Source organism: Sylvia atricapilla, chromosome 1, assembly GCF_009819655.1.
Source record: "Sylvia atricapilla isolate bSylAtr1 chromosome 1, bSylAtr1.pri, whole genome shotgun sequence".
NCBI classification, from domain to species: Eukaryota; Metazoa; Chordata; class Aves; order Passeriformes; family Sylviidae; genus Sylvia; species Sylvia atricapilla.
This window is the reverse complement of record NC_089140.1, coordinates 131,626,712-131,646,741: the sequence shown is the minus strand read 5'-3', so window position 1 is coordinate 131,646,741 and position 20,030 is coordinate 131,626,712. Positions and strand designations below refer to the sequence as shown.

Sequence of the window (20,030 nt, the reverse complement as noted above, 5' to 3'; positions counted from 1 at the left end):
TGTGCAGATGCTACCAGTGATTTATGCATGAGACATTGGTGAGCACAAGGGGGGGGTCAAACAACCCATATTCCAGATTAATGTGGTTAAAATGCAAGAGCAGAAGGTCATCTTCCATAAGAGACCAATTGTGCTAATGGTGAGAAAAAATACTCAAGGTTTGCAGATCATATGAAGCTTTCTGCTTGAGTTTTTCCTTCCTTTTTTACTTTGTTGACACAGCCAGCTTTTTTGACAAGTGTCACAAAGTCTTCAACATAAACCATTTTCTTTGCTAAAGTAAACCTTAATCAGTACAATTCATCATTTTAATCATGGTGACACCTTTCAAACAACACACTTTAATTTTAGTGCTTGTAGTGGGAGTTAAGTATATATGCCTTTGTATTTTCCTGAAGAGAACTTCCACCAAAGCAAACCTCAATTCTTAATACTTAAATCTGCTTGATTTCAGATACATCACTGATCCCAGAGCAAGTGATGGGGGAGAAGCACTTACACTGTGGACCATATCTGGCTACAGTTTCACTCTTAATTACCAAGTGAATAGATCTGCCCTTCCATACTATGAGATTTAACTACAAAACAAATAGCAAGAAAGAAAAACCTGCAAATTTTGTAAGCATCATATTGCAAGAAAATAATGAACTGGTACACTGTTCTGGTGCACAACTGTGCATACTGCTGTCGCAATCAGCAGTGCAGGTCAGGTGTGCACAGAGAGAAAGACAAGGTCAGCATCTATAAATAGATGAAATACACGTGTACAGTTCTGGAAACTCTGCAGAAGTGAGGTTGCAGCTATGCTTCCAGCCCAAATGGAAGCATTTGGATCTCAGAAAATCTGACTATTAATATTGCAGGAAAATAAATTCCATGTTTCAGTGTGGAATATGTGACTTGTATGTGATCATGGAGGAGCTTCCTCCTGTCTCAGGCACAAATTCTGTGTTGCACCAAGACACATCAGAGACCAGATTTTATTATTTCTACATTAGTGTTTATGGAAAACAAAATGTACCTGGTAACTTAAAAAGACTAACTGTTTGCTATTGATCCTATATGGGAAAAAGTTACTAACAGCAAACTTCATGGTTCTTGGATCAAAGGACAATAAACATCTGTGTGCCAGTTCAGATCGAAGGCTGTATGAAAAAAGACAGATTCCTAATCATAAACTGCAGCCAAAAGGAGCTTTAACAACAAAACAACATTTAGGTCTATAATTTACTTCTGAATGCAGAGCAACATGCTGAATAATTTGATTAAACACTGTTTTGCGGAGTTTATGTAAAGAATGTGGCTTGATTCTGACTAGCACTATAATATAAAATGACAAAACCTAAGCCAGCTAGAACACATTTTTATGCTGTATTCAGGGTTTCAGGTAGCTAAAGCCTTCAGGTGGACAGGCTACTGTTTAGCACAACATTGCGAATCTTCACTGGTGTGTACTCAGCTATTTTATTTCCCTTTTGTTGTAAGACAGGACCTGAAAGGTGTCTGAAAGCATCATTATCAAACAGTGTTTGAGAACAAGAATTGTACGGCTAACATCTCTAGAGTACTCATCTTGAGCAACAGTCACAGAATCCTGGTACCCAGTGAAAATGTTGCTTGTTAAGGAAAAGTACTGACCTGCTCTGAAAAGTGCTCCAGCAGCATAATGCATGGCCAAGGCGTGGACAAGCTGCCTGGCTGTGGTGAAGATGGGTCCTCGCTCAAACACAGAGAAGGAGAGAGGGGTGTGATCTGAAGCTATATACAGTTTCAAGGAAGCATGAATGCTGACAAGGAGATTCACAGGTTGTATTTTTAATTTTCTTAGCTTCACTGGCTTGACTAAAGCTCTTGCATGCTCTCTCACTTGTTCAGGCACTGTCAGGGTAGTATCTGAAGCATTCATGGATTTACAAGCAGTTTTGTTTTCTGGAAGATATGTATCAAACAAAGTCTTAATGTAGTAAACAAAGGTGTCTTCCACATACAGCCTAGCTGGTTTGAGCTCAAAGCTGAGGTCATTTACATGAAACATGAAATTCTCTTCCTCAGAAAAAGCAATAGAGAGTTTTATAAAGCAGTTTTCCTTATAGCTTTCCAAATCTTTGTTACAAACAATGAGATTGTTCATTCTTGACCACTGCGCGGTCTCATGTTTCTCTTCTTGGCACAGCAGGACTGCAAAATGGAAATTGGATTTGCTGTACAACTGATTGTCCAGTTGCAAGTCTTCACAATACACTTGGAGACTGTGAAACTGTGGGAGGCCTTCCACAGAGTCCTGCTGGAACTCCTGTGACAGGGAGCTGGTGCCGGAGGCCATGTGGAGGAAAACATTGTCCGCGGTGAGACGCAGGAGCTCCGATGACACTTTGTGGTTGGTAATGTCATCAAATGCAGCAAGACTTAACTGACTGATGAACATTTTCAGTGACAGGGTCCACTCTTGACTTCTAGACAGGAGGGAAAGGAAATTTTATTACTTCCTGTCTTTTGAGTTCACCGGGCATCTTGCTTGCTCCAAGAGCTCTCAAGAGAGACATTCTCTATAATACGTGGGAAACTCATTGTGCAAGTCCTGCTAATGTTACTGGGATTTGGCAACCTTAATCACCACAGTGAGTACCACCTAGGAGGTCTAAGAAACGAGACAGTATATATCTATGCCAGGGTTGTCTCTTTTTTATCATTCAACGGGATAGTTTGGACAGGAACATCTCTATCTACACAGTAATTCCCTATTACATTTGCTGCAGAGACAGATATTAAAGCACACCACAAATACAATTTTCTGATGATTCATGTACAGCCTCAGATGTTTCACTGAAGGTGGCTATTATAGATAATCATTTCACATCACATGCAGTGAGTGCCCTCCAATGAAGCCACTGCAGTATTTTTATACTGATGGCATTGGGGGCCTCCCCCTGCAATGTAAACTACCCATTGCCAAGTTTAACTAGCAAATGGACTATCAGATACTGCTGATTACCAGTTGCTTGGGGATTAACACTTAATTACAATGCAAATAAAAATACAACAAATTCCACTCTAATTGTAACAGGATTGCTGGAGGCCAAGCATTCTGCAGCTTAGAAATAAGTAGTATTGTAACTGCACTTGAATGAAGCTGAGGACCAGATTGTGGCGTATTATGGAAGTGGGGAAATCTTCTAAAGAAGGGTGTTATAATCAAGCATGATTAATTACTAACTGTAAGGCTATTTCTACAGCTCTTGTGCATTAAATCTTTAGGAGGTTGTAAGATTACAGATGGCAAAACCTGGCTAAATACATTTTAAATTGATGAACACACTCAAAATTAATTATCATGGAAAACATTTTTTTTTAAATGAACAACTCAGGTCCTCTCTTTGTACCAGTCGTCTAATGTTTACCCTAAAGTGACATGACTTTTGATGTTAGATTGTCCTTTTTAACTGTGATATACAAAGCCATATGGTCTAAACATATGCTACAGAGTATGCAGCAATATTAAACAGAACAAACAGTTAAGCCAAAATTTCTAAGTCAGTTAACACTTAGAAAGCTGACTGGGCTCTCAGCAATGCTTTGAATCATCTTTTATGTGCTTTAGGTACCTGTTGAGGTTGATACCAATGGGTCCTGCTCTTCCTTCTGGGGCCAAGGTTATGACTAATGTTCCACAGTGATGGGTGATGTCCACATAAACACAGCCAAAGCCAGTTAAGAACACAATCTAGAGGAGAAGGTTAAAAACACATGGAATGTAACTGAAATCACTATTTCTAATGTCATAAATTAAATTAATGCTAACAATGCCTTCCGGTTGAGATCTTTTGCTCAAATCAGGATACTATTCAGGAAAAAAATTCAGATTTCAATAATTCAGAAAATAACTGCTCGGATACTTTAAGTATTTTAGCTATACAAGGAGATGAAATTTCCATCTCATCATTCAACTATATAACTGAATACAATTAATAAGAAACTTCTCCAGAAAAAAAAAAACAAAAACAAGACGTGCTGGGGAGGGTGTAGTTTATATGAGAAGAATAAAAAGGAAATTTTAATTTGTGATTTTGGATTAAGAAGAAAGGCATTTTCCTGGAGCTCTAAAAAATCTGACTTTCTCTAGAAAACAAACCCTAAACTAACATTATGTTGCTATGCCCTAGGCCAGAGCTGAGTGGATGAATGGCTGATAACATGATGTAAAACACATGAACACTGAAAAGCAAGTAACATTTTGGGTCCATGAAAACTTGCATTAACAACTCAAGACTGAAAACATTATTAAGCCACTCAAACTGGTTTGTTAAGAACACTTTCACAGGCAAGGTGCTGCCATGAAGAATAGCAAAAACCTATTGGAAAGCACAAAAAAGCAGGATGCTTTAGAGGCTTTAGAAAGCATCTAAAAAGGAAAAATGGGAATTTGACAACAGGTTTGTGTCTTGCTTACAGGTGTACAAACTTTCATTCCGGACAAGTTGTCATTAGGAATATTCTACTTAGAAAACTGATGAACTACTTTTAGAGCTTAATTCTGCAATATTTTCATGCAAGTTTTGTGTTTCTCCAGAACAGAAAGGATTAAGATCTATTAAAGGTTTGGAAAATTCACAGCAGTCCTTGTTAGAGCAAGCTGGCTTCTCTTTTCCTGTAAGGTTACTATCAACACAGTTGTTTACTAGATGGCAATGACAGAAGCTATAATATAAAGGAATGCAAACTTCAGAAATAACACAAAGATATTGGGCTAGCACAGGTAAAATAAACATCCATTTGTCTTCAAGAATCTTTATTGCTGTTAAGAAGTCACCAGAAGCAAAAACAATTGGAAGGTTAGTAGGATCAGCACTTAAACTGATTCTTGTTAGGCTATTCATAATAATCTTGTACACATAATTAAATTTCATTAATCAAATCTTTCTTATTCTTCTGACAACTACATATAAGAGAATTTCTAATTTTGACATGTCGATTTTAATCCTTTGCTTGTCTGGAAGAGATTCACCATCCTACACGGGACTGTACTTTCTAATAGAAAAAGAAGTACCTATCTGTGACCACATAGAAGACATACAAATTATCTAAGATGCTTCAAATCCGTTATTTCACAACCTGAACTGAATTGCATGAGACACTATTACTATATTCCTTATTCACTTATATTCATAGTTTTCTAAGAGAAAGAGTGAAATCCTGGGAAAATTTTAAACACATACATCCAAAAACTTCAATAACAGAAGGTTATACTTTTTTTTGGAGTGCTGTTCAAGTAGACAATGATCCCCAAATGTTGTCTTAGCATCTAATTCCTTCTAGGAGCCAGATACTTACAAAGAACCCTGGTCTGGCATAACATTAATGACTGAAATTTGAAACCTTGCATTGCTTGACTGGCTTGCTGAATGGAACTGAACTACTTGCTATATAACATAACACTCAATAATCAAGAGCATTTTGTGATTGGTGCCCAGGGAAAACATCTGAAACTAGTATTTCTTTCAAAGAGCCAAGCAGTTTATGTTGATTCCATGTAAACTAATGACTTCAAAGATGGAAAATATTCCCATCAAAAAAAACTACTCCAGTCAAGGAAGCTTTCATTTACCTCAAGACCCAGAGAAAAATAACAGAAGGAAAGAAAACGAAGGGGTTGTTTTGTTTTAGAAAGACACAAGCAGCTTCTGTAAAGACACAGAGGGAGAATGACCCCTTGGGATGATACTTGCAAGATATAAAGATAAAAATCCCGTGATAATTAAATCACCAAATTTTCCTGGATCCTGTGGCATTCTCTGCTTACAGAGCACAGAAATTTTCAAGACTGATTTTTCCAGTCAACACCAGGTTGATTAAAAAGAGAAAAAGATCAGTGTTATAAAGCCTCTACTTTCAAACTAGCTATTTTAAAAAAGAGACAGTAAAGAAGATAGCCTGTATTCTAAAACTTCCACAGGAAGGGGCTTAGTTAGGCAGGAGAGTTCCCAGGAGTTAAATAAAACCCCTTAAACCAACAGAAAGGATACACTTATTGTAGAGGAAAAATGCACTGTGCAGGTCAGAAAGACAACCATTTATGGTGTTAACTAGGAAGTAGTTTATAATGATTTACTTGTGTTCCTTGGTTGTTGATGTCCACAAAATCACTCCATTCATTTACTAATTCATCAGATGACACCACTTTCAGGAGAATACTGGGCAGTAAGTCTCTTGTTTTGCAATCTGGATAGCTGGAGATTTGATGATAAAATTCATGATGAACCGAACACTCAGCTGGAATCTTTCTACAGTAAACTTCAAACTTCGGTGTTTCTGAAATTTTATAAAATATACAAGATCAGAGCTTTCTAAAACCTGTATGAAATCAAAACTCATCTATACTTGCACAAATGAGAAACTTTTCCATCTGAAGTATTCCTAATAAATAAAAACATTGCTTTTCTATTGGTTAGAACATTATATGTTTGGATTTTTTTCCTTTTCTCTTTCTATTTCATAAAGTTTTACAGAAATAATGTTCTGCTGATCATGACATTAAGTTACTGCAACCAGACTTTTGACAATATGTTTTGTGTTACATTTGCAAATCTGAGGAAATATAAATGTTCCATGGGATTGAATTGATGTCAACAAAACTCCACTGCAAATGGATTTCCTACAGCTGAGTCACCTTGACAGCTGGGACCAGGGAGACCCAGAAGTCCAGAGACAAATATTTAAGTTCATACTCCTGACCTCACAATTAGCTCCAACAGCTTTCAGAGTCTCTCACTTTGACACAGACCTTCATGAGAGCATCAAGTTCTTGCTACAACCAAAACACACATTGAACCCAATTTTGGACTGGAGATGCAGTAAAATAAGTTATACTACAACAGTGCCCTGTTTCTAATTTTTGGACCTACCTTTGAAATTCTCTTTTACAAGCAATGGAATGGAGCACCTATTGTGGATAATTACACGAGGACTAGGATCTTCTGTAAGTGTTAGGTACGTCACACCAAGATGCTCTTGATAAGTCAGTGCTATAGCTCTAAAACAGAAGCAGATATATTGGATTATGCCTGTCTTGGATGAAGTCTTTACATATTACTATCCCGAACAATTAAAACCATCCAAAACTAGTATCTATAAGATTCTTTATGATCAAGTTCCAAGTCCATAGATATTTATCTACATTTAGGCAAGTACACATCTCCACTTCAACAGAAGAACACATGGAAATAGCCTAAAAAACAAGAGAAGAAATTACTTCATGGAGAGTCCTCATGAGTTGAATTGAACATGTGTGTCTACAAGATAAGAGCCCTAGCCAGCAGAGATTTATATTAAATTAAAAACATGAGACTGTAGGCCCAAATTTTCAACATAAATCTTAAAAATTTTCCAGAAGAATTTGTATGGATACTTCTCTGGTACACATGAAAGATATTTAAACAAATATATAAATCTAACTGACTGCTCCCCTAGAATGATCCACAATGGTACTGCTCTTTTAAATGTTAATGTTATGGATCATCACTACAACAGTTTCTGAAATAAGATTAAATGAATTCAGTTCTACTCATTAGCTATATAAAATACTTTCATGCATAAACATAAATTCTTTTTTTCCTCTCTTGTGCAAATTTATTTAATTTGTTAAAAACCCTTAACCTCATGGTGATTTTAAAAAAATCCAAAGTCTGAAAATTTGATTACGGACATGAGATTCTCTATGCCTGTGGCAGAATGATAGGAATCCTTCCCTTATTTTTTTCCATTAAATTTTTTAAAACTTTGAAGTCTGTATGAGAATCTTTAGTATCATAACTAACACCTCTTGGGACTCCGCAGAGGAACCTTACAAGGGTTTGAATAATATCAGGCACTTCAGGCAAGAGAAAGATCACATCTCTGGTAATATATACTGATGTTGCTTCTTTAATTTCAGCAGATTGTTTCTTGTTTGTACCAGTATAAGCGCGAATAGATTCAGATATCAAGTTCAAGAAAGGAAGCTGCTCATCTGACAAGTCACTGGACTGCTATTTTTAACTAGCTGGTTCCATAAGTTTGTAAGTAGAACGCACAACTGCACAGTTCAAGCTTTAAAACTTGAAACCTTTCCTTGCTGTAATCTCAAAATAATTTCATCCCTTTTGTCTTTTCTTCTTTATCCTCTTAGTATGCTTACAAAGATATGCCTACCTTTTATAACCAAAACCTAAATTATTGTATTGTATTATTACACACTGTCCTTCAACTCCCAAACTGTCATTCACAAACTAAAAAAACACTTTAATTCCCCAATATAAGCTTTTCATGCACAGAAAATAATAGCAGGCCATACATCCTAAGAAGTGTACGGCTTGCACATGGCCATATCACCAAACCACTTACAATAAAAGCATCAAAGCCATCAGAAGACAGCGATATTTAAATTAAAGTAAGAGTTGCCTTTACATATGGGGGGGCACGAGTTACTTTGACTTTTGCATTAATCTCTTATGCTTTCTGACTAGCTAGGCTTTACAGCCACGAGCCAAGCTTGGCGCTGGGGAGTACCTGGTGCAGAATCCGCCTTGGGCGCAGGTGCCCGTGGGCACGGCCACGCTCTGCCGCGGCAGGTCGGCGCTGACGACGGCCGGGAGGCTCCACAGCCCGCGGCTGCCGGCGCTGAAGCTCAGCACCAGGCGCCGGTCCGTGGGGAACGCGGCCCCGGGACCCGGCTCCGACAGCAGGTCCCAGCAGGGCACGGCGCTCAGCGCCCCGCTGCAGCCCGCCCCGGCGCTCAACACCGCGCTGTCGGCTCCGTGGAAGTCCTGGAAACAAAAAGGAATTGTTTCGTGCTACCGCCACGGCATGCTGGCTCCTAAAAGGAGGTTTATTCGTGTTGATTTTGGACAGAACGCTCTCAAATAGCCAATGACCACAAATAACTAAAGGTTGCACTAAGGGCATTGCATTAAAGGCTGTTTGGCCAAACTCTGTCCTCAGGTATAGGTTTGCAGACAGCTATCTGGGGGTCCTGAGCAACCAGGTCTAGCGGTAGATGTCTCTGCCCATGCTGAGGGGTTTGAAATAGATGATCTTTAAGGTCTCTTTCAACTCAACACCTTCTGTGATTCTGTAATCCTGTGATCTACAGTTGTCTCTCAGTACCACAACAGCTCCACCAAAATCAATTACATTCCCGTAACACAACTGTGTGAACAAAATCCATTTTAGAGTTACAAAATTAAGAATAGATTTTAGCCTCAGTTCCCAGTTCCCATAAAACTGCCACAAAATGTGCGATGCACAACTGTAGGTACATGTGAAGAAAACTAAAGCAGAAGGAAAACAATATAGAAACAGGAACTTAAAAAATTTGTTGATCTGCCAGCTCTTCTAGTAAGTTTGACCCTGAGAATTCTTTCCACATATTTTACTATAAATGTAATCTTCAATAAATATGTATAAATGGTTGATTAAAATATATTGACCATGCATACATTTTGGTTCCTGCAAGCTAGCCCTTAAATATTCTGTGAGATTATTAGAAAACTGATATTCACATTTTGATGGAGTTTATGAAATACATAAAGTTTGGGCATGTCTCTAGTTCTGCAGCTTTGCTCAGATAACTGGAATCTTCCCAAAAGGATAACAAAACATTTTCAGCCTGCCAGGCCAATATACCTCTTTTACATGCAAACTCAGTAAAAATTCTGAGAACATTTTCAACAGCTACTACGGATTACACTGCCTATTTTACAGAAATGGCCATTAGTGCCTGAACAGATGGAGAACAGGCAGAACTAATTCTGCAATGTGCAAGAATTTGCTGCTTGCACAGATTTCTGAACACAGTTAATTACTGGAGTTGAAATTACCCAGGACTCAGTATTCTAAATGATATAAATTACTTTATGATTATTATGTCTAAAGATTTCTGTTCCAAGCTCTCCTATATGCAGCTCATCTAAATACAGATACAGATGTAAACAACCATTTTCCACAGATGACAAACAAAAACAGTATCTACACTGCTTTACCTCTTCTTCTGAGTTGGGTTTGGAAATAAAAAGCTGTGGCCTGTAATAGATTTGATATGATGTATCATTGATTATTGTTGTCTTATCTTCTATCTGTAGAATTTGTATACCTTGTCGAACCATGGAAGAAATGCAGAATTCACACAACTGTAAGATAATGAAAATTTTGATGAAGTCACACAAAACCACAAAAGGTAGTGAAACGTAGCAACAGAATTGCTGTTTTCTTTCTAATCAAAGAAATCCTCTCTATATTCATGCACTTTGTAACTGGAGCTGCATCATGTACTTTTGAAGTTGCATCTATCAATGTTATCCAAACAAGACTGAGAGTTCATTAATTCTTTTTCCAGGAGATATTGTATTATCTTTATGGGTTGCACAGTATGCTTTTGGCAATCTAATTCTTTAAATTATATTTCATACATTGTTTATACTCTCTTTATGTTGGACATACATTAACATAAGTAGGGAGAAGCTTTCACACTGCATACATTTGATTGTTTTATCTGCTATATGACTTTGTTTTTACATTATAAAGTTACAAATAATTATAATTTTTTTTTCTAACCTTTTGATGACCTGGAAAAGCACCAAGTTTGATTTCTGCTTCAACAAAACCTTCTTCATCCAACGTTACAACTTCCCCATTTTCAGCATCCTGCCATTTTGGGGAGGTCACATTATGAACCAGTTTAATTGCCACTGATTTGTGCACAGTATTAGTGTTTGCCCAGTATATTCCAACCTGAAAAGCTTCCTGCAAGTGAAAAAATGACTGATTATCAGTTGTTTACAATTTGATACATTTCTGCTATAGTTCTAAAGGCAGTTTCCAGCAGGCAGTGAATACAATTTCCTGCTTTTCTCCCTCTGATTCTTTCTATGTGGTACAAGGATAGATAAAACCACAAGGTGGATAAGGAACTGATCCTCACAGGGGATCAAGGCTGTGATCTACTCTGAGGTGTGTTACTAGGCAGACCTTCTGTTTATTAACAGACCTACATGGGAGGGGAAAAGGTGACAGAATAAAAAGGAAGTGTCAGATCGCTCAATTGGAATTAACAAGCTGCTGTGTCAAATCACCTTAATTATTTTAAAACTAAAGCATATCAGTTAAAATAAAAAAGAATGTGCATGGCCAAGATATGTGGGAAGGTCCGTTACACTGAATTCAGGAAGGCAGGCATTCTAAAAAAATCTTCCTCTATTGTAATTCATTCTGTGTCATTATCAACTTGTCTTGTTAACATTAAAAACTATGAAATAACATAACTTAAAGTGCTCTCAAACCAAACATTCCTTTCAGGCTGTCAATTTTGCTACTGTGGTCAACAACTTCCCAAGTGACACACTGGCACAGCAGAGGCCAAAGTCTTTACTTGGCCTTTACAACAATTTTCGTGGGCTGCTACCTTACACCCATGTTGCAGATTCTGGCTGAACTGAGAGGAAGGGGAGAAGGCTGCTGATGGAATGAAGGCCTTCTTCCTATAGTATCTTGCAGAAAATTTTTAACTATGCATCTTTAGGATGTTGTTTTTCAAACACTGCTACCAAGTATGTTATGCTACCCACTTGGTGACTCAGCCAGTGTGGCCAATTCTTATTGCTAGTCCTCATCACAAGATTAACACACAGACACTGACTGCAAAGTGGGAATCATCTGGAGTAATAACCATTCTTCAGAATCAGCGTGTTTAGCAAAGCCATGCCTGCTAATGTGAATGGCAAATTACCTTGAAGTTGGGGGGTATAATTACTTTCCCACTAGGTACTTGAAGAAGAATCTTCTCTCCTTCAAACAGCCAGAGGTCCCACTTGGACTGATTGATAAGCAATGCCCAGGGCAGGAGTTCAATCAGCAGAGTTTTAACGCATGGTTTCCACACCGACAGCTTTACCTGCATTGGACTATCCCACTGGGAGAGCTGTTCATTGCTGGCAGAAAAAAATAAACAAAAAGGTAAAGTCAAAGGAATAATGAAGTCAAGACTGTCATTTCCAGAAATTCACAAGGCTTTTCTGGTTGTGAGATAGAAAAACTTCTCTTCTTACCTTATCATTCTGGAACACACTGCGGTGCTGTCGGAAAGATCTAGATAGATGTAGGCTACAAATGTGTATTTTTAACTCCACAAGCTCAACCTAAATTTAATCAATTAATAAATGCCTTAACAGTTACCACTGTCCTTCAGAGCTAAACCTGAGACTTTTGTAGTCATCAAATCACATTTCCTTTTTGTTTCCCCAACAACTACTTCTACAGCAACTCCCTGTTTCTCCACTGAAACAAACAGCAGCTGAATAAACAAGAGCCTCTAGAGCTGCAGTAAAGAAAGTGCATTCACAAAAAAATGGTTCCATTTTTTAAAAATCCATACTGATGCAATCTTCTCAGTGTAAACAAGGGCAGCCCTGAGGCTGACCTAATTTTTTCCCCCACCTGCCACAGATTCTGCAGTTTACATGCAGGAATTGTGTAATTGCTGAAAATATATTCAATATTCATCACATACAGTCTTCCAGAATGTGATTCCAGTTTATTTGGAGAGGCAATGCAACAGTCATGCTGAAGGTTTAGCAAGGAATTACCTGTCTGAATCCTTCCTGTTATAAGGCCATGCAGGCTGAGAAGGACTAGCAATGCCATAGAACTCGGAGAGCACTTGGCTGACGTTGCCACCTGGATGGGATTTAGTTGCTATCTGTTTAATCAGAGTGGTTGAGATAGGGACTGCACACTCTGATGGGTCATCTTCTTCCCTGTCATTGAAAACAGACTCAGTCACTTACACAACAAGATCAAGCATTAGCATTAACATTTTCTCTGATGAGGCTTCCCAAGTGTACTCTGCAGCAAGAACACTCTCATGGTAATTGTGGATGAATCCAGTTACGATGTCCAACAAGTTCCTGAGAATTTACTGACATGCATGGATTTGTTATGACACAGTAATGACCCTAAAAACTCTTCATTATTCTCAAAAAGCCATTTCAAGATAATTCAGGAATTTATTTTTTAAAACACAAGAATGTGGACTGCTTAATTAAACAAATGGCAGTGTGCTTAGGATAGTTATACCAAATTTAATACTTCCTCTAGTATCATTTTCAGCTACACATGCTTGTTCTGTCATATCCCCTCTGGATACTTTTGGAAAAAAATGCAGAAGAAATTGAAGTGTAAATTATTTTTTCTTTTCCATATAAACAAATCATTTTCAAAGAAAATGAGTATTTTACCTGGCTTGAAAAGTCAGGTGGTGTGTAAGATCAGGTTCTATATTTTGCAGTGCTTTCTCTTGTCCTTTCCCTGGGATCACTTGTGTTTCATTTAGTCCCAGGCTTCTTTTCTCTATATGTATGATAATAGGGTCTGGAAGATGGCTCCTTACAATGAAAAGAGGGCTGAAAACAATCTACAGAAAGAAAAAAAAATACATCATTTTAAAGCCAATTTTATTTCAGTATTACAACTGTTGAAAAAAAACTATTGATAAATCTTTACACTGGGTCATTCCGACTTTGATTTATTATATAACATATAAGGCATAAGCATTTAGATTTCAGAGACATTAAATGCACTTACCAATCGCTGCTGCACATGTGAATTGGGCTCTAAAGTCAAAATTGTGCACCACACGTATGTAATTGAACTCTTTGAAGATGGTACCTGTTTGTAGAAAGATCAGCATTACACTAACATTATTTCAGGATGATAACATTCACTGTTTCATTATATCAAATAGGACTCTAGATGAGAAGTGCTCAGTTCTCTCAGACGTTTCTAATGCTCTATTCCATATACCCATTTCTAGTCATACCTGAATGACAGTGCTGTGCTCTGTGTGTTTAGAACTTAGACACACATCTTGGGACCAGTCTTCATCTCCTGTAGATTTCACGCTCAACTCAGTGAGCTCATTGTTTTCTAGGATATATGAAGGCAATTTCTGCTTGGCTGCAAGGCAGTTGATGTGTTCTTTAACAACAGCCTGTCCATCTTGACTAATGTAATGCTGAACCACTTTCAGTTCGATACTTTCAGAAAGGTAACTACAGACTGTCTGTCTTCCACAGATTAGAATCTAAAACACACAAAAAATACAGCTCTTATGTAAACAATTGTGGAAAAAAAAATCAAAATTGAATTAGAGAGCGAAAACCGCTTTAGGTTTTTGCAAGTGCTGCTGAAGGCAGTGACTGGTAAAACATTGTTTTTATCGGCCAAATATATGTCCAATTTCATAGAAATCTAGGCATTAAAATGCTAGAAATATTGCTAAGGCAGTATCCACTCTTGAAAGAAACACACAACGTATCCACTTTCCTTCCCACTGAACTCAGCAGTACTGCCCATGGCTGACAGTTCTGGTTTGGTCTTTGATGGTCTCTGAATTTTGAGACATTTCTGAGCAGTCACAGGGATGTACTTCAGAAAGGTTTCTACTGATACCTCATGTTCCCATCCCAAGCCAATGACCCAGAGTTTCACAGTATGTCTGCAGTTTTAAACCTTGTAATTTCATTAAATGACTGTAACATGTTTCTGTATTTAGGTGCACACACCTAGAAAATTACCAAATTAAACTTGGTGCTGCTGCAGTCCATCATGCATGAATTGTTTATTGTAAGGGACGTACCTGACTTTTTCCAGGCTATAGCAGGGAACATCATTCCACATCCAACCATCATTATTTCTTTTTTCATGAAGGAGGGCACACCCCACAGCTACAGCCCACCACGTGAAAACACAGAAGGGCTTTCAGTGACACCAGGCACTGCTCCTGTCTGGTCAGCTGCACAGCTGTGCAGTACAGCTCTGCCACATCCATGAGCTAAGCATGTTCTGTCCAACACATGCTCTGGCTTCTGCCAATGCAGGCAGAATGGCTGCAGTGTTATTACACATCTCTTTACAAAAATAGTAAAGGGAAAGTTACTGCACAGCAGCTCATTTTCAAATGTTAATTTGGTAATTCACTTGAAAAAAACATGTAGGGCTGAATTACAACCCAGAATATATTATGAACAGTTTCTTAAAAAAAAAAAAAAATTAGGAGAAAAATCTGTTTCTCAAGAGCTTAAAACATGTAAGAAATTGTGTAACTTAGCACTGTCAGAACTTATGAACCACGCAAAGGGATGTTTACTGGAGCATATAAAATACATTGGTAACTGAGTTTTTAAATGCTGACACCAAAGCAAAGACAAAAGTTGTAAAAATTTCCCAAAATAGCCCCAAAAGACTGCTATACTTGTTTTTTGCCGATCCCAGTAGGAGGGAATAAATAACAAAGTGACTAATTCATGAATAGGCAACAGTTTAAATTACTCGTGTTATTTTTTCCTAACTGGATCAAATCCTTACTTGCTTCTGCACTCCACTGAGCTGCTGAACCTTGATAATAAGCGATGCTGTCCGGCCCTTGTACTGAATGGTGCGAATAAAGGTCCCTGTATTGTCCACACTGAATGGCTCAGACCACCGCCAGTTCCCCCAGCCTTCAATGCAGATGTGCAACAGCTGGAAAGAAAGAAATTACTAGTTCAATACATAACTGGGGGGGGGAAGTGCCTTGCAGTAGGATATAAATTCCCATGACAGAGAAATATTCTTGGTTTGAAATCTCAGCAATGTTAAGCACACCAGTTTTCTGAATGATCCATTCCATCTGTAATTCTGTGATTTCAGACACAATCAAAAGAAGCAACAAAACCATAAAATGGCTCTGAATCATGCATTTCTATAAATTACCTGCTTTAACAGTATATTCAACATCCAGGCACACAACTGTTCACCAAAAAAAAAGTGCAAGTAGATTAGAGAGCATAAAACAGGAAATAAGAGATTTTCTTCACTTCCTTTGAAATTGTTCTAGAAGCCCATTCTATTACCAGCGAGGTGATATGGAAACACAGGTCCATGCCATACTTTTTGCCCTCAGAATAGGACAGAAAATAACAAATACCCTTCCCTTTGAAAATAAAGAAGGACTTGTATAGCTGTGTCTGTTAAATGCAGAATGTCGTATATTGCTGAGAGATGGGAAACATTTCATTTCTTACACAAATGTGGTGGTAAGTTCAAGCTTGACTGCATGAGAAGAGATTTAACTGCATAATTATACTCCCTATGTGATTTATTCCGGAAAAGGAGTGGCTTTTTTCCAGTTTAACTTAAATCACTTCCAGAGCAATACAGTCTTTCATCATTTGAAGAGCCTTTCATCCATTTACCCACCATACGCACTTACCTCTGTCCCATGGAGATTCTTTAAGCCAGAGTAGTGAAAATTGGTACTTTTCCATGTAGGTCAATGAAGTTACATAAATTTACACCAGCTGAAGATCTGGCTATTTAGCTCTGTATAGATCTTTTGCGGCTGTGCAAACTTAAGGATGTGAGTTATATATAAGGGATCAAAGCAATAAGCATTCTGGGTAAAATTTATTCTTTGAAGAGGGCCAGCACAGAGCCTAAGCATCACTTAAGTTCTTTAAAACAGTCATATGAAGGCCTTGTGGGGATTCTCTCTTGAGGGTTGAATTTCATTCTGATTTTGGACATCTGTCATTAATTAATTTAAGTAATTAAGAACAGGATCAGGCCCAAGGATTGATTATTTACATTAGCAAAAAATGAAACTTGTAAATACTATGTTCTTCTATGATTTGTTTCCAGAAAGAGATAGCATCCACCATGGGTCTGGTCAGTTGGACTTAGTGAAGGGCTGGAGGTTGGCATTTCCTTCATTGTTCTAAGAAACAACCACAGCAATAACTTTCAAAGATACTACAACTCAGTAGCCTGTTTGCAATTTGTGGTATCCTCAGCACAAGTTACACACAGAACAATAACATCCATTCAGTGGGTGGCTTTTGAATTTGCAGGAGTGATGACTGTTGCATTCAGATTCAAATGAGTGTTATGCTGGAAGCACAAAGGCTGATACGTGCCTGTGTGTGCAAGGACAGGCATCTGGATTTATATTCAAGGTTATGCTGAGGGAGGCTGTAGACTAGGATAGTCAAACTCATAAACAAACATTTCACTTCGATTCTGAAGTATTAGTTAAAGAAAAGGAAAAAGAAAACAAAAAAATCCATTCGCAGTGGCTGGAATCTGTTCAGTTTCTTACAGAGGCAGCTGGGAATAAATCTCATCACATATGAAAATTAGGAGAAACAAGAAAACTGTTTACTTTGGAGAGAATGGTAGCTGGAAATGACAGCCAAATAATGAGAAAAGGTACTTAAGTGGTCAGTCTCAGCTAGCGGGCCCAGAAAATACTGTATGCTCCAAAGATAGATGTCATGTAAATGCCATAATTGAGGATTAGTAATTACATGTAGCTACAACATTAGGATGTCTCCCACCCTGTATAAACAGCTTTGCTCACGAGTTGAATGTTCCCAAGGAACATGCTGTCAGCTTTCCCTGAGCAGTCATTAACTCCCAAACGCCGCCTTACTAATTTTCTTTGTAGCAATTAGTCTGCATTTAACTTCAAGGTTCAGAAAGAAAAATAAAGAAGAGCTATTATCATATATTGGCATTTTCTTATTTTACAAACATACAATTTGCATACTGGTAAATGTGAAGGATACAGCCTTCATAATTTACTTTAAAGATATCTAATATATTTGTATTAATGCCCTAACAGTATAAGAACTCGGTGCTGTATAAGTTTACTTTTGAGCCAAGAAACTGCATTCTATGAAAACAAAAAGGATCTCTGGATGATTAAGTTATTTAAATGTGAGATTTCTGGAAAGATGGCTAGAAATAATCAGCAAATGACACTAAGTGACATAGAGATATATGGCAGGAAGTAAAAATCTCAAAAATTTTAGAGAACTAAGTAATCAGACATTAGCATTATTTTAGCAGAAAACAGATTTACAGATTCACAGAATTTTCTAAATTGGAAGGAACTCACAGGGATCATCAAGCCCAGCCCTTAAGTGAACAGCTCATACATGAATTACATTCAGAATCCTGGTGCTATCTGCACCTTGCTCTGACCAAACACGTGTCAAAGTGACCTGATACTAAAGATTTGCAATAATCGCTGTTTTAATAATAACAATAATAATAATCATCATAATAATAATTAATCAATCTTTATGCCAATTCTAAGAATTTATTAGACGCTCTGTTCAAAAAAGTTCAACAATTATACCTAAGTGTGGGACATATATTATGAGAAAGCAAAAGCCATTGCATTAAGGTACAAAAAAATGGACTTCAAAGCATTCTAAGAAATCCAATCCAGTGATAAGTGAAAATTTGTAGTTTAGAATTTAAACAGACTATCTATTGTATACATGAAGATAGGCACTCATTCCTGTAAATATTTGATTTCTGCATTTTCTGTCAGGGAAATATACCAGCAGATAACCCAGAGAGTTTTGTTTTGACTAGACTTGGCTGGGGTTTGGATTTGTAATTCTTAGCCATTATGGATTTCTGTTTTGAGAGCAATAGAAATTACTTCAAGGGAGGCAGATTAAGATGAAGCTGCGCTTACTGGAGCAAATTGCTAGAAAAGCTTTATCATTAAAATAAAGAATATCTTTATCATGCCTCTTTACAGAATGTTTCTATGTGCTCCTCAAATTTTACTTAGGTTTTCAGCTAGACGTGTGACTGCAGGATGCGGTCTGAATAAATAAAGCTGTGTGTCATATGACAAAACATGAGGACTAAAATGGGGGATTAGAAGTGAGACTAAGAATTTAGCCTGTCCAGAAAAGGCATCAATTTCCAGCTGTATAAGTAATTTAAAGCTTGAGCCCTCCAAATGCTTAGTGATGCAAATTTGATTTCTACTCTGCTTGTAGATTCACCAGATTTAACTTGGTTTCACCAAGGTTCTTTAGATTGTATTTGTCTTTTAAGTGAAACTGGAAAATGTTTTTTTGGGGGGAACAAGGGCAATTGCTATGAACTCTGAGAGTTTGGGAAGAATGAAGAGAGGACCTAGTTAATGGTGTGGGAGCAGTTGTTATTTTATAAGATAGAAGATAGTAAAATAAAATCTGTGATAATGCAACAGCATGGAGGAAATGTAGCTCTGGAGATGGGAGCTGAAGTCTTAACTTCTAAGACTTGAAGTTAGAGAAATTTTTAACTGAAAAATTAAAAGAGAAGCTTGATTTGTATTTTTTACTGTTTTCACAATACAAGGTGGCTCTTGACTAGGATTAGGCAACAATAAAGCCAACTAGTATTTGGAAAAACAGTGAATGAAGTATTTATTCTGCACATTGTCAGCTGCAATGGCCACCAAAAGAGCTTGAGCTTCACTTTAGATTCATTTTCTCATGTGACCAGAGAGATCTGGCCAGTTCTATACCATCAGCCCTTGTAGAACAGAAAGCCAGCACAGAGCATGGAAAAAGGCAATTTCCTTCACCCCCCAGTAAAGGATGCTGGCTAGTATAAAAAAGGTCCCACCTGGCAGATAAACTCTGACCCTGGGGTCTCCTGGAGACATTGTGAACCTCAGCAATACCTGCAAAGCAGACCTGAACCTCACAGGTTCAAACTCACCCTACACACTGCAGAATTTTTTTGTTAAGGAAGAGTAACCAAATTATGAGCATTCATGGATAATATTAATCCTTATCTGCCCCATATATTATTTAGAAATTCAATTACATGTAATATAGTATAAGCACTGATTTAGAATGCAGGACCTCCCAAAAAAGCAATAGTACTCTTCGCACTACTTGAACAGTATGAAATAACATACAACTTTTTTTGCCTGATGTTGTTGTCTAATGACCTGGGGAGGATTATGTAAAGTACGAGAGATAGTTCAGAGAAACTGTAACATTCGTAAACAGTAAAATGGGAAAATATCCCAATAACAATTGATTTATAAGTTACAGTTTCTAAGTTGGAACCCACAGAGTACTGCATATAATTTTACACATTATATAACCCAACATCTGAAAGAATTGCAACTTGGAAGCAAATAATCTTCAAGTAAATAAATTGTG

The 20,030-nt window shown here is 37.6% G+C and overlaps 1 protein-coding gene across 1 annotated transcript in view; it reads right to left on the bottom strand.

Annotated features, from left to right (window-relative positions):
* VPS13B (vacuolar protein sorting 13 homolog B) overlaps positions 1–20,030 on the bottom strand; it is a 429,788-nt gene that overhangs the window by 21,662 nt on the left and 388,096 nt on the right. The window contains exons 45-57 of the mRNA XM_066334019.1: positions 15,391–15,546; positions 13,844–14,107; positions 13,609–13,692; positions 13,263–13,438; positions 12,612–12,782; positions 11,756–11,957; positions 10,585–10,773; positions 10,014–10,160; positions 8,542–8,798; positions 6,900–7,027; positions 6,107–6,306; positions 3,603–3,721; positions 1,639–2,453 (exon numbers count right to left, since the gene is read on the bottom strand). Coding sequence (XP_066190116.1) covers positions 1,639–2,453; positions 3,603–3,721; positions 6,107–6,306; positions 6,900–7,027; positions 8,542–8,798; positions 10,014–10,160; positions 10,585–10,773; positions 11,756–11,957; positions 12,612–12,782; positions 13,263–13,438; positions 13,609–13,692; positions 13,844–14,107; positions 15,391–15,546 — 2,908 coding nt within the window. The remainder of the gene's footprint in view (positions 1–1,638; positions 2,454–3,602; positions 3,722–6,106; positions 6,307–6,899; positions 7,028–8,541; positions 8,799–10,013; positions 10,161–10,584; positions 10,774–11,755; positions 11,958–12,611; positions 12,783–13,262; positions 13,439–13,608; positions 13,693–13,843; positions 14,108–15,390; positions 15,547–20,030) is intronic.